The sequence below is a fragment of the Tympanuchus pallidicinctus genome, unplaced genomic scaffold, assembly GCF_026119805.1.
Source record: "Tympanuchus pallidicinctus isolate F22 unplaced genomic scaffold, pur_lepc_1.0 scaffold21, whole genome shotgun sequence".
Classification (NCBI taxonomy): Eukaryota; Metazoa; Chordata; class Aves; order Galliformes; family Phasianidae; genus Tympanuchus; species Tympanuchus pallidicinctus.
In genome coordinates, this window is record NW_026294733.1 from 2918318 (window position 1) to 2941170 (window position 22853).

Here is a 22853-nt window from a genome sequence, read left to right on the forward strand (position 1 = left end):
TAACTAATTTCGTACAAATCACACATTAACGGCACCAGAAAACTTGTTTTCACATTTCTTATTTCCAAACACTATTTTTAAAAAGCGGGCACAAATTATTCGTTCTGCTTAAGAAAACATCCAAAATACGGTCCTTAGCAAAAAAAAAAAGTAAACACTCATTTGATACAGTAATATATTCTGATGACAAACTACCTATGCAAAGTTGCTAATGGGACACACTGGGAACTTTGTATGGTTTTTCTGTACTTTTCCAGAACTGTTACAGAAAAAACAACACGATGCTACAGGGAAAGATAGAATTCATACCAGTATTTACCATTACTGCTACAGGGACTGGCTGCTCTCTGAGGACAGCATTAATCCATTTCTAGAAAGTTATCTGAGTCACGATTCACACAGCAACCTGTGATTACTTCTTCCTCTCTTTTAGCTTTATTAGTTAGCTGACGTATTAAATTATTTACTTCCAGCAGCAGAAGTGAATTTGAATTTGGTGTAGTTATTTTGGTAGATGTGACCAATTACTTGTAAGAATACATTTCAGTGGCAGAGATGCAAAAACGTCTGACTGCTCACAGGAACAAAGCTACTGATGCACCTAAACTTCGGGGGAACAGAGCCTGGGTTTGGTTCCCACCTGCAAAACACCACAGTAGATGTCAGATACACGTTTCACATTCAGAACAATTTAAGATAACCTGCATTAAAGCTGAGGATGATCTTTGCAAATACCCGCTCCTATTGCTTTTACTGTTAGTCATGTGTGTCTCCATTGCAACAGCAAATGCAGAAATAAATCAGGTGTTGAGATGGGACAGCAAATTTATCCACACCTGAAACGTGTGTACACGCACGTAAGAAAAATCCCATACTTCCTCCCCAAAACGATCCCTGCTCTTGATAAACAGAAAACCTGACCCTGAGCCGAACGGCATGGGATAGAGCAGCAAGTCCAAAACATCCCACAGGCATTTAGATCACTTCTCTGGACTGTGGGGTGAGAGCTAAAGGTGAGAGTCACATCCAAAAGCAACGGAATGGTCTGATCATCAGCTTCCCTGATCCTCAGAAATTCAGTGCAAGCCTAAATATTTTAGCTGTCCACAGGAAAAGCTCAAATTGAATATTTAAGCTGCATCATAAGAGCCACTTCAGACATGGACTCATCTGCCTGCCTGGAAACAGCACCATGCAACAGAAGCCTCTGCAATGATATTTAACAGTAATAATCAGGCAGAAGATCACTGTGAAATAAAGCCCACAATGCTGATTGCAGATTCAAAAGGCATCACAGAGAGAAGCAAGCGACTATTAGAATAGTGTGAAATGTTTGCAGTGAAACTCAAAACCACATAAAACTTGCCTGCTTTGGGGTTTTATAACAAACTGAAAACTCAGAACAGGTTTTCTGAGAAATTCACAAACCTCCCGAAGTGGAGCTGAGAACAAATTAAGGTTTTGCATAATAGATTTCAAATTATATAAAAATTCTAATACTTGGAGTGGGGAAGAGAAATCAAGCAAACAATAAGAGGGAGCTGTTTTGACCCTGACCAAGTTCACTTAACCCCAGGAGCAAAATAAATGAATTTTGGAGCAGCAATTATGTGCCAACCCACACAGACTGAAACCAAGAGATTTTTGCAAGCACCCTTGTAAAGTTATCCCTAGCTCTGCTGTTTCCCTCACCAGGAAGAGGACGGACACCACATGCATTAGGAGCCCTTGTAGAGGGGTGAGCATTTCGTTCTGATTCCCTGCGTGAGAAGCATCTACAGATCATTCTCCCATTTATCTCACGGAGGCTCAAAGTGCCTTTGGCTGCCTAAGTCATGTGGTTAATGTTTAGGGTAATGCTTTTCAGATGCATCAATCACAACCAAATCCTAGAGGATGTTTGTTGGCGGCCCTCCCCTCTCAGCAGTGCGTGGCTTCACAAGCTCCAGGCGCCGAGGGAAATACTGGAGGCCAATTTCTGTCCATCCTATCACCCTACATAGGGACCCAAGGGGTTCACCAGCATAGATAGAGGACGAAGGTGGGATGTGACCCCCAGATTCCTGCAGCCTCATTCCTGGGGAGGAGCAGGACAGCAGCGCCTGCCCCACAGAGAGTCAGGTCAACTGGGCACAGAAAGCTGCTGCACAACACGCTGACCATCACGCATCCTCTCAACAAATGTCTTTGTGTGGAGGATGCAGTCAGGGAAATGCAGCCCAGTGTGTCACTTTTCCTCTCGCCTCCTGTTTAGGATGAAAAGATGATCAGGCCTGTAAAATGTGATCCACTGCATGACGACTTGTAAAGCAGTAAAATGGAGACACTGAAAGTCATTCGCGCCTCTTTTCATGCCGTTCCACAGTAAAGTCCTGCCCACAAACATAAAATGTTTCAGGTTGGGATCTGAAAGATCTCAAAACCATCTGCAGGAAAGCTGGCTCCCTCAGCAGCCACAGCACATGGAAGTGCTGGGGAGTGCAAGCAGCGCAGCTGAGCATCCTTATGGCAGGTGTTGAATTGCACAGGTCTTTCAAATGCGTGCAGCAGGCCATGCATTAAAACGCACTTGATAAACTTCCAAAAGTATCACAGCCTCCAGCCCAGAAGTTCCCACCTGTGCTTCACTGACAAGAGTTCTGATAGCGCTGCAAATGCATCGGCCACTCCTCTGAAGTCAGAGGGAGACTTGTTCCTCAGACACAGCACCCAGACTGTCACATGAAGAGCATCGGTGCTTTGCTAGAGCAGGGCCAGTGCCCCTCATCATGCCATTCTGGGGCACACAGCCCCCCGGGGAGCACAAAGCTGTGTGGAGGCTCATGGCACCCTACAGCTTCTCACATGGAGCGAGGGCAGCGCTGAGCTCTGCTGTGGCAGCAACAGGGCTGGATGGAATGGCATGGAGCTGTGTCAGGGGAGGGGCGGGTGGGAGTAAGGGAGAAGTTCTGCACCAGAGGGCAGCGGGCATGGAACGGGCTGCACAGGGCAGTGGGTATGGCTCTGAGCTGCTGGAGATGAATGAGCATTTAGGCAATGCTCTCAGACACAGGGTTTGGGGAGGTTCTGTGTGGAGCTGGGGTCTTTTGGGTCCCTTCCAACTCGGGATATCCTGTGATCCCACGTGCTGACATGAGGGCATGTGTCCAAAGGAAAGACAGTTGTGAGGCTCCTGAAGTAGGTCTCATCCATACCAACAAATATCAGCAAAGCTCATTTCAGGTCACCAGCTCAAGTCTATTCGTGTACATCAGGAAAAAGCAGAATGTGGGATGAGCAACAGTTGCCACATGGGCAGTTTGCAGCACCTTGTCCCTCCATCCCCTTGTCCCTACACAGGGTACAGGCTTTAGGATTGTGGGCAGAGCATGATCCTCGATGCTGAGACTTTTCTGCCACTATATTTGGGGCTGCAGTGCTTATTTCTATTTTATCAGTCAATAGGACTCCTGTCTACTGGATCCAGCCATAAAAGGTAAGGAATCCCCCACAGGCACGGGTAGCACCACTAAATACTGGTCCCCATAGTGGTAAATTGGGTTTAAGAGTTCGGAGCAGCACAGAGAGAGAAGAGCCTCTTTCCTGAACCAAGGAAGAATATAAAGCCCCACTTTCTCCCCTATGTGACTTTTGTCATTATCATCTTTTCTGATTCTTACAAAGCAAACCTAATTAGGAAGCTCTCTCATTAGTCTTCTAGAAAAATTAGCACAGCTTATGCTAATTACTTCTGTAAAATTTAATAAACTCGTTGAAATGGGAATAGTCTAATGAGGTTTTATTTATTGAACTAAGATAACTGTAAGGAAAAAGGTTAGGACACTGGGATATCCAGAGTGGTAATAAAACTACAATTTATTCAATTTCTTCACAGAAATTTTATTGCAAACCTCTTAAATTCAAATACAAGTTACTATTTGAATGCTAAATCAATCTAGAATTTAATTTAATAACAGGAAGTGCTCTGTGTTTTCTTCAAGTGTGATTACAATACAGCCCTGCTACTGTACTTGTAGAAGGAATTGTGCATTTGTACTGTGACAATAATATCCCTTTTAAAATGAGTTCCTGTTCATCAGAGCTTCATCTGAACACATGTAACCGGATTAGTGATAAAATATACAGGCTATGCTAAGATGATTCAGAAATACACAGGTTTCCAAGAAACTTCCTTGAAATGACTGCTCTATAAGCAGAAGAGATTTTGTTCTCCAGAGAAAACTGAGATCCCTCTACAAGTACGAATTTCTTTCGGTCCCTTTCACTGCTATATCCGCTGATACTATAATAGGGCAAACTATAAAGCAGTTCTACAAAGGATAAAGTCATATCCTGTTTCAAACGCAACAACGGATTATTATTTTTTAAATCCTGCATTTTGATTAAATAAAAATGTGCTATTTACTTTTCATATACATCTAGGATTTGAAAAAGAGCACAACACATGTAACTTTGAAGTTGACAAAGAGCCTCTTTGCCAAGTTAGCTAAACCACCACAAAGACCGAGCCCTCTCTATCCCGAGTTTCTCCGGCCTCATCAAAGAGAATTAATCAATCCAAAACAGTATTCCAGCATGGAAGAAGAGGATAGCATTTCCATTTAAGTACATATGTCAAAAATCCCATAGATGGATTCTACGTTAAATTCTATGTTAGGTCAGAGTCTGAGGATTGGTAGGATTTGATGCGAGAGTTAGATTAAATCCATAGGCAAGGCTTTATCAGACTGTAAGGCATGTGGGAGTGCTTTAGCCCAAATGGCAAATGAGTTCTGTAAGCTCACAGGCAAACAGAAATAGCTAAATATGGCTGAGCGTATCAATTGACATAATAGTTTAAAATTGTGTGCATGCAGAAGTGACAATGGAGTACAACTAAACACATGTGCTGACTCGTGCAGGCGCTTTAGCGCTTAACGGACTCGTTTTAAGGTAAAAAGGCCCCACATAGCTCGTTTCATCCTTTCCAAACCAAAAGGGGGAAAAAATGAATAGGATAAATGTCACAAGAAGCATCGCTAAAGCCACTGACTGTATAAAGCACGTACTTATTTGGCCTAAATTGTTTGAACTAGCCCCGGCCAAGAAAAGGTTTTAAGTACCCTACTGGGACAGATGCAAAGCGGCGACAATAGAAGCCACACTAATGCAATCCAGGTAACACAATCCTGTTTCAAAAACACAGGGAGGGCTAATTACAGTACTGCTGAGTCAAATTTCTTATACCATTGCAACCCACAGGAACAGGTCAAAATCAAATGTTATTCAAACCACAGTCATATCAACCTTCTGTATCAAAGTCACAATTTAAAACCAAGTGAAGAACTTAAAAGCTTAACCCATTCACAAGCCAAATGTGTTGCAGTGCCGGGGGGAGGAAGGCAAGATTTGGATGATGAGCTGTGAATTGTATTCAACTTGTGTTTTAAATATAGTCTTCAGAATTGGTATCTTTTGCATAAATGTATGTAAATAGTGATAAATTGATCACCGTCACAAAGTTAAATCTGTGTTTTCATGTAACAGTTTCCCTCATTTTCTAAGAAGCACGTAGCAGACAGCATCTCTGGCTTTCATAATTTAAAGTGATTTGCAACTAGCAGTTTTGCATACTAGATAGTTAAACAAAATATTTCCGTAAACCTGCCATTAGCATCTTAACATCTCACTTTCCAGTACAATGAAAAATTCATGTGAATTTTGTAGCTTTCATGTCACTCGAAATGCCACCCTAACACCATGTTTATAGTGTTCAACTCGGCAGCATGCTTATAAAACACATCTCTATACAGATTTCACTGGGTTTTTTTCCCCCCCTTTCCCAGCCCTACTTAATGCTCACAGAAGATGGAAATACGCCTAGTTAAAATAGGTAGATATATCTTCTGAGGCTTAAACATTCTCAGGATTACTGATTACAGCTAATCAAAACACCCGCCATAAGCTTCCAATATATGCACTTTTCTTAAGAAATTCAAGCAAGAACTATAAATCTGACAGTCTGCAGAGGCACAGTGCCTGGCCAGGCTCTGCTATCCCCATCCCTCCCGCATGGCTCCGCACACAAAACGCCGTCACCTTTTCTTTTATAACAAACACCCAGACTGGCACAGAAGGTACTTTGAAGCTAATACAGCAAACATGAGCTCAGACAATAATGCTAGGAGAAGCACACCGCTCTACACTCGCTCCCATATGCACAGACAGCTTCCCTTCAGGGTCCCTGCACGCACAGATTAGTGCAGTGGTATTGCTTTCCCCAGCTGATGACAGACAGATTCAGTACTTCATGGCCATTTAACTCTCATAGAGTAATGCTGCATAATAACCTGGTTATTACACGTGGCTTTGTACAATGAATTTTGACGATTAAAATGTAAAAATGACTGTTTGGTACCATTTTGCATAATTTGCAAGCACTGAAACTATCCATGGCTCAGAGCAACTAAAATAGATGCATTGCACAACAGTGATTTAGTTGGTGATGTCAGATTAGCAATATGGATCTGTTTAAAAGCACAATAATTAAGACAGGCAAAAATGAATTAATCAACTGACAATACAGTCAAAATAGTATTCCAACCAAAGAAAATAACAGGGGAAAAAACCCTTAGTTTGCAGATCTATTTTTTTTTAACTGTTTTTATGCATAAATAAAATCCTTAAAATGTAGATGGATTGCATCCAACAGAACTACTGTAGCTAAAAGTGATAATGATTCAAACATTTTTCAAATAAAAGTTAAATATTTATAAGCACCCAACCACATTTCATAAATCACAAACTATTATTATTTTATTCCTGAAGCTTCCCTGGCACAGCATGCGAATTGAGCCACAGAAAGTCAGAAAGAAAAATCTCCTCTTTATGCACATGAATCAGTCTGCAAGCACGGGAGCCCTCCAACGAGCAGGTCGCTCCGTTAGCCTCCATATGGCCCTGCCACGGCGATCGCAGTTGCAAAGCACAACTAATTTGGTATCAAAAACAAAATTTCATCCGCATCTACTCCTAATTCTTCCCCATTAGCAAGACAGGGCAGGTGTTTCGTTATAATGAGGAAGGGAAAGAAAAGAAAAAAAAAAAAAAAGGAAAAAAAACCAGAAAGAAAATCGAAGGAAACAATAGCAGTCCTTACCTGTCAATTATCACTGGATCTGATGGAGTCTCATTTCTGTTGCCACAGCTTTTCTTGTCACAACAGCGGCTGCAGAGCAAAAGTGAAAGGATTTAGTGCGACCATTACACTGTAAAATCGTCATTACGAACACGGCGGGTTCAAATTGCCGGCTAGAGTTACCGCGCCGTCCCTGCCTGCAAATCAGTCAAATACAGTGGGTCACATATGGGTTAATTACTATGTTTAACTTCTTGCACAGCTGGTTAGCAATGGAAAATACAAAAAGAGAGGGGTTTTGCCCCCTTTGCAAATAATAATTCAAGGATCATACGACACAGAGAGACCTGCCTATTTGTGGTCTCTTTTCCAAAGGATTTAGTAGTTGTCCCATTTATGTGTGCACACAGAACCAGTTTCTTCTTCCCTGAACACAGCTTTTAACGTTTGCTTGGTGCTTCCATTACATGGCCGCACAGTACTCCTGCTTTTACAGAGCTGAAGCCTCCTCCCGACATCCAGAAGTGTAATGATTCTCCTTCTAAGAAATATAATTGTTAAGAGTGGAGCTAAAATGCAAACACCACTGGCTTTTTATAGGGGAGCATGCCCGTTTCCCATTTTTCTGAGCACACGGATGACTGCTTGTGCTGGTGGAGCACCATGGGTACAAAGCTGGAGCATGTTGCACCAGCTCCATCTGCCAAAGCCCTGCTCCATCACTGGCGGCAGGCTCGGGTTTTAAGCTAAGGGAGCTTGTTGTTTGCACAGAGATGCTGAGTTGTTGTTTGGGATGAGCCCTTGTCTGAAAGGGGTACGGCACTTGGAGCTTGGCTCATGCAGGAACCCACTGGGTGAAGCCCAGGAAACTCCCACGGGGCCACAGAGGGCAGGGAACCACAGCATGGGGACCCCCACGGGGATGGCACCAATTAACAGGGCATGGGGTCACTCTCCTGGCTCTCCCAGGCCAGATCCAGGCACACCTTGCCGTTATCAAACATCTTGTTGAACCTCAGCCACAGCTTTGCAGAGCACCATGCTCACTCCAAGCAGTATCCAGGGACCTGACTGCTCACCCTCCCGTGCCAACGGACTATTTTCCTTTCCCTGGAAGGTGGAAGAACACGGGAGCAGTAAGAAGCCCTCAGAAGTGCCATGCTATATAAATAGCCCTGTTGGGAGCATGACAAAGGTTCTCTTGTGCTGCTGAACAATAGAGTGAATAATATACAGTTACCCACCAAGATTAGCAATAAAGCAACTAACCACACTAAAGATAACAAAACAAAAAAAAAAAGGGGGGGGGGGAAACGGGGACCTTTTACAAAAACAGCCTGTTTAAACATGGTTTCAAAAAAAATAATAAATTTTTGTTTTCAAAGAGAGGAAAATACATAATTCTTTTCACCGCAGAAGGCTTCAAGGCAACTATTCAGGACTGAAACTTCTCTCAGTTCACACATGTGCGGTATCTTCATTTCGGTGGAAGTTACATTGTTTAGGACTGCCAAAAAAAACTGCTTAATTTTACAGCACAATACCACAATTGATCCACGAAAATAAATGCAAGAGCCTTGGCACCCAGAAAGCATTAAAATTTAGGAAGGAATAAAATATGCTGTAGGTAAATAGTCATGTGGACGTTCGGGGGGCTTTTTTGCCTATAAAAGGACTTGTCAATGGAGTGCAGCGAGAATGTGTGGGGTGAGAAAATTTACCCACAAACAAGGCAATAAAAACTGCTAATCATTTTTAAATGATTAAAATGTAATTAGAAACAGAGTTGGCACAAGTTAAGACAATGCAGTTCTTGTGACTGAAGTGAATCAGGGCTAGTCCTGACATTCTCCCAGCAGACTGCAGGGACAGAAATTGCCACACTCACTCAGGCGAGCAAAGGTTCCCAGGCTCCCCACTGCACTGGGCGGCCCCCAGCATCCCCAGCACCTTCCTGCTTCAGGAATACTCCAGCCCCAAGCAGGGGAGGTGCACGCTGACTGCCAGGGACAGTATGGATAGCACGGCCACAGGGCTGCTCATGGGGTGGCCCTCTTGCGTGGCTCAGGTGTCCTGAGATGATGCCCCCATAGACTTGAGCCATAGCAAGAAATCAAACTTTCGTTTGCCTTTTTCTTTTTCTTTTTGTTATTCTTCTTTTTTTTCTCCCTCACAAGCAGAATTGGAGGCCTCATCCACCCTCATTTTTCTACGCAGACAATCATGGCATCACACCAACCCTGAGTTTTAGATCGCTCCTCATGGTAAAAGAAGCATTCAAACTTGCTTCGAAAGCTTTGACTTTTAGCATCTACTGAACACATGGAAAAAAAAAAAAAAAAAGAAAAAAAAAAAGAAAAAAGTGCCTAAACATTCAGCGCCTTTCCCTGAAGGAATTCAAGAAGTCCCAGGAGTTTCTCTGAGTCACTGAGAAGCCCTCAGTTCCCTGCGTGCAGGGATTGATGCCAACTGCCAGCTCCTGGCTGGCCCTGTGGGGTGTCCCCCCCAGGCAGGACAGGGAGCCAGAGCTCAGGCACAGTGTCTTTAGGAATCAGATTATGTCTGATCTAAAGCAGTTTGAGAGAGGGAAAACTAAAAACAAGGGGGGAAAAAATCTGCAAAAAATGATTTGGCTCGGGGTTTGCTTGGTTTGTTTTTAAAGCAAATAGCCCTCAATACCAAACGCAGGCCCTTGCCATGCTGCACCGACATGGGTTTTCCCCATTCCTGCCTCCACCTTCCTCACACCATCCCCATCGTGCCTCTTTGCAGACCTCCATCCCCTGGCCACCACTGCTCCCTGCTTTTGTCACTGCCTTTGTCCTCACCCTTCTCCCCACTGGAGCATCTCTGTCCCCATCATGGACACATCCATGGCCCCACCACACCATCCTGCACCCCAAAACCCTCCCTCTCCCTAACGCAGCGCAGCAGGCCAGGAGCATCACAGGCCAGAGGAGCCCTGCTTTGTGTATCCACGCACTCAGGCTTTCTGCAGGGACAATGAACAATGAGAAATTACGGGGCGATGGCACAAGGCCAGCACAAACACGACTTTCTGATCACTTACTGCCAGGCTCTAACAAGTCGTTAGTGAGCCCGCATGGGACAGACTGCAGCAGCTCCTGGTGAGGTGGGCTGCAGCTCCCACCCCAGCCAGGCAGAAAGGTGCAAGGGCTCCTCGACAAAACAGCTGTAAGACTTTATGTCGCAAAGACAAAAACCATATTTTACTCCAACCTCATTCTCAGAAATCGCTGAACCATTTGAGCTGAAACTTTCCAAAGAAAGTCAGCCTCGGGCTGACACCCTGCAAAGGACATTTCAGCCAGAACAGTTTAAGTCTGGCAAAGCTGTAAGCCACTGAAGGTTTCATAATGGAAATTGTTGAGGCAATATTAACTATAGATGTCCCTCCCCACGCTGCCTACAATGCCAATAAATTCCACCGAGGCTCTGAATTCCCCCCAGCTATTAACATTTTCGCCAACAGCATGGATTTTACATTTTATATTTGACAAAACACAATGAACCTCTTCGAAATAAACAAACAGCCACCTGAAGCCAACCTCAGAGCTGCATCCCTACCGCAGCCAGAACTCTCCCGTACATTTTAATTCTTTGTCTTCTCCTTGCCGTAGTTGGAGCATCCTATAAATACCCAGCTTTGTCACATAAATGCAAAGTTTTATTGTGCAGTTAGCCTTGATAGAAAGCACTGCTGAAAGTTGTTTAGAAATTAAACATCTAAAACAAGCTATTTTAAAATACAGAGCCCTCACTATTTCATGTCTGAAATGAAGAAATTTCATCTTAGGGAGAGCAAGCTGTCTTTCACACCATATGGCTAATGGTAGTGCATAGCAATTAGCTGGACTGATTAATGGGGAACAGACTCTAATTTTATGCTTATAATTGAGGCTGCATTTGCACCCCTGGTGCAAATTCAGCACATCCCAACTTCCACTTACAACAGGCAAGAAATCAAGAGAAACAGAATGGTGCGGAGAGAGATTTTTTTCCCCCCTTTCTAGACCCCTAAAGAGCATCAGATTTGCAATTTAAAAGAGTGTTAGCAGCACAATAGATGACAGATTTGTGCAATAGGGTCAAGCGGCCTGGTAAACAAACAGCACCCTCTTACAAACCTATGGGCAGAAGAGGAAATGGGAAATATCTAATATGAGCAGTAAGATATTTGAATGCATCTCCCCCACCCAGCAGTCACACCGTGCCTACACCACAGTCGGATTTTTTTGCTGCCCCTACACCTTATGTTTAGGAACACAAAACCAGGGCTGGCAGCAAACAAATCTGAGGAGAGGAACAGAGCTCCTGATCAAGCAAATTTTAAGAACGAAAAAAAACAGTGCTTCAATAAAGGCAAAAGCTGATTCAAATGACACAGCACAGCTTTACACATCCCCAGAATGGAAATAATTTTACCTCAGTTAAACAATATTGACAAAGCTGCACATCTTTAACACAGATCTGGTTAAAACTCAGCCCTCTATCTGAAGTTTTCAATGTACTTATTAATCTTCATGTTTCTGAAGTACTTATAAGAAAATTAATGGATTAGAGAGGGAATTTTTAGGGTTGCACAAGGGCTCGATGAATGACCCAGAGCTGGCTGAGGGCACTGCATGGCATGGGTCTGGAACAAAGGCTGGCTGCAAAGAGTGATACTGCAGGCTGAGAGTGTGTGCTCAGCCCCTCCTGAGGTCTGGATGCTAACCTAGATACCAGATTATTTCCACCTCCAAACCTTGCAGTCTAGGAACCAACAGGGCACACTAGGTGAAGCTACCAGCACATTCAGGCTCTGACACTGCAGGCACTTCAGCATGTGCTTAATTTTACTCACTGTTCCACTGGGCTGCTTCCACAAGAAATGCAAAGCATGCACTTAGTCTTATCGGGTCAGGGGCCTCCTTTAATATTTCCACGAATTGTTCCTAGCTAGGTATCTAGTACAAAAGTGGTGCTAATTGGGCCAATGAGTTTGCAATTACAGGTTGTCAGTGTGGCTGAGCTTGCACTGGGAAAGGTAGGACGGGTCAGGAGTCCTCAGCAAAGCCATGCCACAGCTCCCAGCAGCAGCAGCTTGGGACCTCTCAAGGAGCTGAGGCTGGAATGGGTTATCTCTGGTTTCCCAAAGCCAAACCTGCTGAACAAAGTAGCCTAGAAAAATAGGATATGGCAATTAAAGTCCCCCAAATCCTGCAAGCTGTGTGGGGTTCCACCCGGAGAGCAATGGAGAGTGCAAAGAGTGGCATCACAGGGCTCTGCCCTCGAGCTGGGTTTTATCAGACAGAAGCCTTAGGAAGCACAAAACACACAGATTCCAAAGAATAAAGGGAAAAAACATCAACCAGCAGAGAAGTTTCCATCTGAATACTTTGTCTAAGACTCTCCCCCACCAGGAAACCCTCATCCAAGTTTATTCTCTTAGAAGTGGGTACCAGCTTTTCCCCTCAAGTTACTCCTTTTTAGTAAATGTGTTTTGTAAAAGTTACAATGCATGCAATGGCATTTTTACAGTCTTAAAACAACTGATTGTAACAATGAGCTTATGCAAGAATGCCTCGTTTTCCACCAGGGAATTATTTTCTGCCATCGAATAACATGTAACAAATGAGTTTTTCAGACATGCAAAAACACCCACTAACTTTAATGAGACTGCAAGGTCAGCCTCTCCTGGGTGCCTGAGGGCTATGGGAGAAGATGCTGTGAGGGAGCAGAGCAGGCTTTACCTAACGCTGCCAGCAGAAGGGGGAAGAAAGTAGCTGAAGAAGAATTCACCTCTCTCTCCCAGATTTAAGTGCCAGCCCCAGGCAGGCACCTCTGGGGGAGCAGAGCGTGGGGAGGGTCAGATCTGTGTGGTTGGAGAACACCAACAAATAGCAGCCATGGGGTGGCAGAGCATGGCCTGCTAGGCCCAGGCAGGTGGGAGAAGCCCTGTCCGCCTGCTAGGCCAGCAACACCAGAACAACCATTTTGTCATGCTGCCGGGAGAGCAAACTTCGTCATTTGCTTGGGAATTGGGGGCAGAGAAAACTACAATTCTATAATTAACTATTAATTTTGGTGAGCCCATTTTTGTAGGCTATGGGGTCTAAATGCAACCCAGTAGCGCGGTTAAGGAAAATTCTTTATCAATTGAAAACTGCTGCGGTGACAGAGACCTTGCTGCTAATTACACACACCAGACTGTGTTATTTTGGGATTGTTTAATGCAAGAAAGATAAATTTAAGTCCTAAAACAGCCACAGGTTCAACCTAGATTTTGAGAGACAGATTCATCTTCTCATCACTAATTAGGGGGAAGCAGGGTATCTCTTACCTGCACATTATTTCATGCGTGAGCAGAACTCGGCACATTTCGGGGTTCTTGTCTTGGCCTTCATATACTATCGCCTAGAAAGAAAACACATTTTTAGCCATGCGTCACATTGAGTTGGGAGAAAAGAAAAAACAGCCTTGTGGCTGCCGAGTGCACAAGGCCAACAGCGGCCAAACCTGCCCGAGGTCTGTGTTTGGGAACAACTGAGCTGGGAACTGCTAAATTCCCTCCTCTCTGCTGCACATCCCTCAAGCTGTGTGTAGGATGGGTTTTTTTAGTAGTCAAGACAACCACAATTTTCTTTTCAATTCAGAATAAAATATAAACCTAATAGCATTAAAAGAAAGGAAGGAAAAAAAAAAAGAAACAACAGCAAGGCTTGGCATACTTGGGGCTCTATTCATTAAAAAAAAAAAAAGAAAGAAAGAAAGAAAGAAAGAGAGAGAGAAAGAAAGACAGAGCAAGAGCTCATGCATTTTTAATTCCGAAAGCTGCACACTGCGCAACCCGGGCATTTTGCTGGTAGCTCCTAGAAGCACTCAGGCCTGATCCTGCGTCTTGCGATGGCGAGCAGCTCCAGAGTTACAAGGATATAAATAAGCGAGAGGCAGGCCCTGTGAGAGGGCACCAAAACAAACAGGGATGGACAACCAGCCTGAAAAACTGACTCTGAGGCAGCACGGGGAGAATCCTTCAAGTTAAAGCTGTGGAAGGACAGCGTAACGCACCCAGCAAGAAGGGTTGATTTCTGCAGCCCTCCCAGCAGCAGGCACAGAGCAATGGTGAGGGATCGGCCTTACACACATCCCGGGTTACTGCTCATACTAGAGAGCTCCCATAGGATTGAGCAGAGTTTTTGCTTTCTGCCCACCCACACAGCCCTGGTTTCTCTCTGCTGGCTCACCCCACAAAATGCGGACAGCTGGGCACCTACCCTGGGCTGCCCCCAGCAGCAAAACAAGACAGAAAAGAAACTGCCTTCACAACAGCAATAGCACAGAGCATAGAGGTTCCTAACTCTTCCCGGCTGCCAGCCTGGAGCTGGGATCTGTGGCAGAGCCTCTGGGGGGGATAAGGCTGCAAGCAGCAGCAGCAGCTCTGCCCTGCACTGCAGTGGGACCTCAACAGCCTCCCAGATACAGGCGCAGGAGGAGAAAACTGGGAAACAAACCCTGCAGATAAAATTACATCTGATATGGGTGTCTATAAAGCTAGCAGTAAATTAGTAACTAAAAAGATATTTTTCTAATTGTATTATGTGGAGGAAATACATTTTACAGAGTGGGACGATATTAACATGGAAGCGTGGAAAATACTAACGAGAAAAAATAAAGTATATTGATATATGATGAAGTGGGACCACGTGTTGCTTCTGCAGTCCTTGCAAATACAATCTGCTAAAGGTAAGAGGTGCTGCACCTACAGCGGAGGCATGGCTCTTGGGACATGCAAATCTGCAGAAGCATGAGCTGATTTTAATAGTAAGACACAATATGAATTTCATGCATTATAAAACTATTTAGTAATTTCACAAATAACATCAGGAACAACTCTGTTACATTTGCTAGTTATAATTGTTTCACTTCAGTTTAACTACAAATATTCCCCAAAACTGAGAGCTTCCCTGCGCTGTGTCCCAGCAGAAAGAGACACGCTGTGAACCAAGCACTGCCACAAAGGGGACACAGCAGTGAGCGTCGGGGACACAGCAGTGAGCGTCGGGGACACGCCGAACCCTCGCAGCACCGCCACCAGCATGGACCAGGCTGGGTCACATCGGGAGGTGCTGTCCCATCCATACCTGAAAGCTACTGCTGGGAAGGTGCCTGCACCAACAGACATCAGGACATGTGACTATTTCAGAAATTCCTCATTTCTGAGCATTAAATTGTAAGAGGGGTTGAAGCTTCTAGCCCAAACTGGGGAACCAAAGGACCACAGCTGATGGGGTCACAGCAGGGACATCACAAAGACTCCAGAAAACCCAGCATCCAAATCCACTCAACCAAGACAGGGGAAGCTCAGCACCCTTGTTGGACCTAATCAAAAAAATAATCAAAGAATAATCTGCTTTGGATTCCCATTCACCGTGGCACAGCACAACACGGCATCCAAGAGAGGACTGCAGAACTCAACTCGTGCTTCTTAGGTTTTCAAACCCTAAAGCAAAATTACCCAGTCTATGTTGCCACTGAAGTGGAGGGAGCATTAGGAATGACCGAGCAGAACACAAATCCTACTTTCTTTTTCCCCCTCCTCTCTCCTTTCCTCTTCTCTTCCTGCTGCTATGCTTACTTAACCTCCAGGTACCCGCTTAAATAACTCAACTAAATAGCAATAATGAACGGGCAGAGTCAACACTGTGGTACATAATCACCTTGTCTGTTGTGTTTAACATCAGTGATCCCTTCTTTGCGTGCATGACATTCTTCTGCCTTCGTCTGCGTTAAGGATTTGCTTTTCACTTTGTTTGCATTTGACTACTAATATTGCACCCATGCACACTGTGGTTTCTCACCATAAGCGCGGGTCCTTCTGCATATCCTATTCCTCCAGGAATTTCTAGGAAATTTGAGGAAGCAAAAGGAACAGCCGAGCTCCTTTCTCAACGCCGACTCCTATTCCTATTTCCCGATTTACTCGCAAACGAGCGCGCAAAGCACCGACTGTCCACCTCCATGAACAGCCGCCGGCGAGCATTATAGATCCTCTACCATCTTTCAGACGGCACTGATCTAAAACACCAATTCTACAATTAGTTGCAAAAAGGAAACAGGAACTGTTGAAGTTTCACATCTTTATAGCGACCAGAAGTATATTTACAGGAAGGGTCTGCAATGTTACCGTTGTGAAAATATTTAAGATTGGAAAAGATACTCTTGTCACAAAACTATCCAAACGTTTCTAGTAATTAAAGTTGGGGCTTCGCCACAGAAAGACAGCGTTAGGAGCCCACATCACCCAAACACCACCACAACTTTGTCAAATAGGGATCACATTAATGAGAGATAAAGTGAAAGTTAGAGCGGATAAACTTAGACCACAGCAGGGCTAAAAATAAGCCTGCAAATACACATCGGAGTTGCACAACAAAACATCAGCGAAGGAAATGAAAATTATAGACGTTGTTTTTCTTTTTTATTTACTCCTGTATCTTTGACTTCAGTGCAGCTCATCTTTCAAAACAGGTCCTCTCCTCCCGAAGATCTTAAATATTTCCCCACAAAACTCAGCTTACGTTTGTAAACCGTTTCTCAATGAAGTGCCCTTTCTGTCCGAAGTCCCAATGAGTAACGACTGCCCGAGCACAAACCCATCTCAGAATCAGGCCCTGAAAAACTGTCAAACTACGAAACTCCCTTTCTTCTATGTACATAAAGCCGCATAAAAAGTTAAATCAAACACAATTCACAACTTGCCAGCACATACAAATGAGTGCGCTGAGCACATCCCGTTCATTCCTAGCCTACAAGTGCATCCAGCAATGCGGAAAACTTTTCAGTGAGAGTTCATTAAAAAAAAAAAAAGATAAAGTAAAAGGGAGGGGAACGATATAAAACCCAAGGCTACCGTTCTGATTGAGGCCGCTTTTTCATGAGTAAAAGATGGCAGAACAAAGCAGTAAAAGAGCTGATGGAAAAGGTGGAAAAAGATGCACGCAGATTTTGTCCTCGGCTCTTCCTGACTAAATCCAGACTGACGCTGGTACGGCTGAGGGCTGAACAGCCGTGCAGCGCCAGGCGGGCAGTGCTGCTCTGAGCGGGGTGAGAAAGTCCTGAAGGACTGAGATCATGGCCATGATACTCCTCGGTGGTGCCACAGTCCTGATTTTTAAGAGCCAGAGAATGAGAGAAATCAGCAGCGTGCGTCTGAACCCACTCGCCTTCAAATCCCCCCTCTGTTTCTCAGTGCAAACTCTATCTTTTACTGAAATAAAGGAGAAAGCTCATTAGAACGAGGCTCTTTTCAAAAAAAAAAAAAACCAGAACCCAAACGATCCGCAGTGACGTATGCACACATACACACACAGAGAAAATAAAATCCTGGCCCCACCGAATTCAATAGGAGTTCTGCAATTGACTTCAGATGGGGCAGCACAGATTAGCTCCTACCCGCTATATGGCCACGCGGAAAGCGCTGTGAATTCAGCGCATTGCATCTATTTGGCTCCCAGTGCTTAACCCCTCATTAGCCGAGCGCTCCCTGCTCACCCAGGCAGGATTTCTGCTCACCCGCCACGGACAGCAGCGCAGCGCTGGGTCCCCAGGAGAGGACGTTCAGCCCTCGCTGTGTCTCAGCGCGCAATTCAGTGGCATCTCATTATTTTCTCCCCCCGCCTTTGATACGCAGCCCGCTTATTGACGTATTCGCACAAATTAAATAAATTTATCTCTCCTAATATGTTCATTTTTAATGGTTTTCAAACATTCACATGGAAACAGCTCTAGCGTAAATATCCCAGAACAAATGGCTGTATATTATACAGGAGGGAGCAGTTGGGCTGCCAGACTGGGAATGCACCAGGCCATCTGGCTCAGGCAGTCTCTCCAAAATCCTCAGCTTTGTTTTCACCCTCAGACTCCAAACAACACATTTTCCACTGTGATGAGTTTACATTTTCCCAAACACAGGTCCTGATCATGCATGCAAATTCCAAACTTCTCCGCTCCTCGTCGTACGAGAAAATTAAAATCACCTGCACTTCTGACATCTCACCAAAGGAACAAGAAAGCTGCTAAAATCTGGCGCAGTGTAAACTTTCCCCATCACAGGGGTTAGGTTTTGTTTTATGTTTGTGTGAAATTTCTCCGAGTCTGCGGAGGCTCCTCCGAACTTATTGATAACATTTTTTTTCCCATGCACATCGCTGCCAGCAAAGGGCTGTGCCGTGTGCTGCGTGCAGAGCACAGCTCCTCAACCCCCTGCACACAGCAGAGAGCATCACAGGCAGCGACACAGAACCCGCTCGTATCCAGAGTCACAGCTCTGAGAAAAGGCGAAGCGCAACCAGAGCTCAAGTCAGAAGGGTTTTCCACCCAAAAACAGACAGCAGCTATCTTGCAAAACTTATGCTTTCTGAGATGCCTGAGCTGTAGTACCCTCCAATATATCTTATGAATGAGGACGGCTGAAGGAAAAATGCTTGGGTAAGAAGTATTCCAGATTTATTTCCTCCATCCTTCCTCATTGTGAAATATCTCAACTTTATGAAAACGTGGCTGACAAAGCCTCTCCTCTCTAAATACATTAAAATCCCCAGACTTGCCTAAAAACTCCAGCTTTATTTCAGCAGGCATATTTCACATTTTGCAGGCAATTTCAAAACACAGCATCGTAGTGCCAGACCGACTGCACCGGGAGCTGCTGCCCTACGCAAAGCGACAGCCATAAAGTTTGGGATCCTATGGGGTTTTGAACGCATTAGGAATGTGATCCTGACATAAAATGAGGTGCCAAGATAACATGAAAGAAAATGTAATTAAGACAGCATTGACACTGAAAAGAACTTCCCCACAACACTAACGATTTGTGCGCAGCGTTTGCAATTCTAACATGACGGGGATGCAGCGAGACCCCTCACCACCCCACTCTGCGCTCCTCCAGAGCCACCACCAAAGGCCACTCACAGCACAGTGTTCAGCACATTCTGAGCTTCCCGTTCCAAAGTCCCCTGAGGACCACCACAAGAGCTCGTGCTTGGAGGGAGCGCGCACAGCTGAGATCTGCACCCTGCGTCTGCCCTGCGTGCTGTGTGCGCTTCCTTTGGCCGCACCACCAGCACCCAGCACTGCCCCACAGCACATCGCCGCCCACAGACACGGAACATAGAACACACAGACAGCCCCTGTCAGCCCACAGCACAGATCCTGGGCTAGGCCCTCAGCTGGACCATACAAACAGCAACAAAGCCTCACTAGCCCTGATTAAGAACTCTGTGGAAGCAGGAATACCTACAATTACACACAGCAAGCAGTGCAGCCCTGCCTGGCTTTGTGGTGTATGCTGCTAATGGGACTTTTAGGTTAAATCTAGGAGTAGCGACTCGATGCAGAGCAATCAAGGTCTGATTTGCAAAACAGATTTCATTTTATCTTACTTAATAACCCACAGCTGTGTAAAACCTCGCAATTCATAATCGTGAGACAAAGAGGACAGACCTAAATCTGCTTTGGCCATATCTTAAAACATATCTATTTAATATCAAGATCCTTCCCCCCACGACCTGGGGAACTGAACTCATTCAAGCTTTGCTTCTGCGGGATTTTTAATTTGCCACCAGAAACCTCAGAGTCGCTGTAATTTGGGTCTGGGAATTCACAATTATTGAGTGTGTGAACGCGTGCGTGTGAGCAGGGGAGGCTCCGTGCCAGCGGAAACGTGGATGCTCCTGCAACAGTTTCATTTAAAAGTAATCATTTCATTATCCAATTTGTTCTGAGCGTCATGCATTAAAATACTACACCTTCAAGTAGGCTGACAATATATATTTAACTTTCATTAAAAATTAAAGAATTTTCAGACAGTCTTTGCAATATTTAATTACAGTTTGATGATTTGAAAGTTACTTGAGAATGTTCTGTATAATTCACTGTCGTAAAATATAAATGATACATTCAACATTTGGGTGAGCTCTGTCATGTGTTGTACTTCACCGCCTAATAAGCGTTCAGCAACTGAAGCAATCACAACTCTGACATGATTTCACTTCGGAAGGAAGGAAGAAAGGAAGGAAGGCAAAGGAAAGGAAAGGAAGAAAGGGGGAAAAAAGGAAAAAAGAAGAAAAAAGAAAAAGAAAGAAAAAAGAAAAAAAGAAGTGGGGGGGATTTCAGACCCTGTCCCTGAAAACATGCAGATGAGCCCTGCCACAGCTTTGACGTGCAATGCCTTATTTCTCATAAGCAATTACAATCACACCTAGAGAACTTAATGAAACTAATACTCAAGCAAACGTGGTTGTTTAAACCATCCCTTCTCTCTTTGCTTTCTTATCCAAGTTCAGAGCTTTTGTTCTCAAACCTTCACTTCCCAACTCCATTGCATTTTCCCCCACAATCTGCCATTTCTCCTAACTTTGTTTCTGTACGGCTTCCTGAAATCAGAAAGATATTTTTTTTCCATGTGAACGTGCTTTAAAGCTACATGGTATGTTTTACAAATAAACTGTATCTCGGGGTTTCTTTTCCCCTTTCTTTCCAAGACCCTCTGATGACTCGATAATAATGAGAGACCAAGAGGTCAAACAGCGCCTTAGGATGAACTCTTCATATGCAAGATGCCTTTGTTAAGAAAATTATTTTGAATCCATTGCTCTACATGAGTTCAGGGATCTGTTTTCAACAGGATTATGAACAGAGGCTTTCACATTTCCGTACCGATAGCAGAGCTATTTAAAGATAATATTTATTGATGGGCGCTCTCCTGCGCTCTGCACTGAAACACCAAGTTCTGAAAGGACTAAAAAGAGTTTGCCTATCTGAAAGATTTGGTTACTTATGACACAAACTAACCCATTTGTGCCTGAAAATCAAGGAACGGCAGCAAATGCTTCCCAAGGTTTGTTATGAATAAGGGTATGTTGCTGTTGTTTTAATTCCTACAGGGCTCTGTTTGGAAGCGTATGGTTTAACAGAGTTCAGATGCACAGGGGATTGTCGAGTAGAATTCTTCTCAGTTCTCTTTTTTTTTTTTTTCCTCTCTATTGAAAGGCAGTCTTCAATAGCAGGAAAAGATGTTTTGGGACCATCAAAGAGAGTTTTCTAAAACAAACTCAGCCCTTGGAGCTTTATGTTTTGCTGTAGAAAAAGAAACCCAGGCAGAAGCCAAGAGGTTTTTTTTTCCCCTAAAGACAACTGGGTTTGAGCATGCAGGGACTGACTTTTCCTATCGGTGCAGAAAAAAAAAAAAAAGAAAAAAAAAAAAATCAACAAGAACCAGAATGGTTTTCTTTTCTTAAATGAAATAAAATTTAAGAACTATTTTTACTCGTAAAGCAGATTCAGGGAAAAAAAAAAAAAAAAAAAAAAAAAAAAAAAGACATCTAAAGGGAAAAAAAAAAAAAAAAGAGGTTTAAAAACGTGAAGAAATGTTTTACAAGAGCAAAAGCTTCTGACAGGAGCAGAAGAGAAACTGGAGGAACAATTCCTAAAACACAGAATCGATTTGTTCATGCGATCCCTTCGCACAAACCCACTTTGCACCCAGAGAAGTATTTTTTACAGGTACGCACGCACGTTTCTGCTCTGTTTGGAAAGCTAAAGAGCAAGCCCACAATTAGGGTTAATCCATTTACAAGCTCTGCTGCCCTACAGCCCTCCCCGGAGCCGAGCACGGCGCTCGCTGCTCCCCGCGCAGCATTTCGGGGGGCTTTTCCCATCCGCCATGCAAATTCGCCACGATTTACTCTCGCTCCTCCTCGAAACCAACGACCCAGCGGTCGCACAAATAAAGAAAGGACAAATAGAAGCCTCAGCGCCTGGCCCGGCGGCTGCGCTCGCAGCGTTTGGTGGGCTGGAGGGGGGGGGGGGCGGGAGGTTAAATCCTACAATTAAGCGGCTCAACAGCCCCCGGGTCGGGCTGGTTGGAAGTCGCCAAGATTTTTCCGGAGCGCTCCGGGCCGCCTCTCGAGGGCTCTTCGCAGCCCCGACGCCGGGGTCAGACCCCGCAGCGCGGCCCTACGGCCCCCCCGGGTGCGGAGCGGGGAACGCGGTGGTTCCCTTTCCCCCCCTTCCCCCCCTCCTCCGACGGAGCCGCTCACGCTGCTAACCGGAGCCGGGTTTCGCCGCCCCGCCGGCAGCCCCCCCCCAAACACGCACACACACACGCACGCACGCACGCACTCCCCTTTTCCGCGGCCGCTCCTCGCAGCACCCACCTGCTTGGTCATGGAGTCGATGAGGCGAACGTAGAAATCCTGTTCCGTCCTGATCCCTGAAAAGAGGCAGAGCAGTGAGGAGCGGCGGGGCCAGCGGCCAAAGAGCGGGGTTCGCCCGAGGGCTCGCACCCGACGGAGCTTTCTCGGCCGGAGCTGCCCGCCCCAGTCAGGCTGTGCCCGAAGCACCGAGCGCGGGGATGCGCGGAGCGGAGGGGATGGGAGCAGCGGCTCCTCGGGCCCCGGGGGGGTTTCCAGCCGAGGAGCGGCCGGAGGGCAGCCGGTGGTGGTGGGGCTGACATCGGGGGCTCCCAGCCCTTACCATTGCTGTAGAGCAGCTGCAGGCGGTAGTGGATCCCGTTGTTGGTCTTTTCGCTGTTAGCTTCCTGGATCCAAAGACACGGGGAGGAGGGAAGGAAAGAAAAAAAAATACGTGTAAGGTATGAAGCTTCTCCATCACTCGGCCGGACGAGGCGGCTCGCAGTCCCCAGGCAAAGGGGGGAGACCAGAGGGGCCCCCCC

At 45.2% G+C, this 22853-nt stretch overlaps 1 protein-coding gene across 10 annotated transcripts in view; it reads right to left on the reverse strand.

Annotated features, from left to right (window-relative positions):
* Positions 1-22853, reverse strand: part of EBF1 (EBF transcription factor 1) — a 266492-nt gene that overhangs the window by 238219 nt on the left and 5420 nt on the right. For 9 of the 10 annotated variants that reach the window (XM_052684476.1, XM_052684475.1, XM_052684474.1 and 6 more), the window contains 4 exons: positions 22655-22718; positions 22336-22391; positions 13464-13537; positions 7139-7207 (listed from right to left, as the gene is read on the reverse strand). In XM_052684476.1, the coding sequence (XP_052540436.1) occupies positions 7139-7207; positions 13464-13537; positions 22336-22391; positions 22655-22718 (263 nt within the window). The remainder of the gene's footprint in view (positions 1-7138; positions 7208-13463; positions 13538-22335; positions 22392-22654; positions 22719-22853) is intronic. The other variant, XM_052684470.1, reaches the window with a different exon arrangement.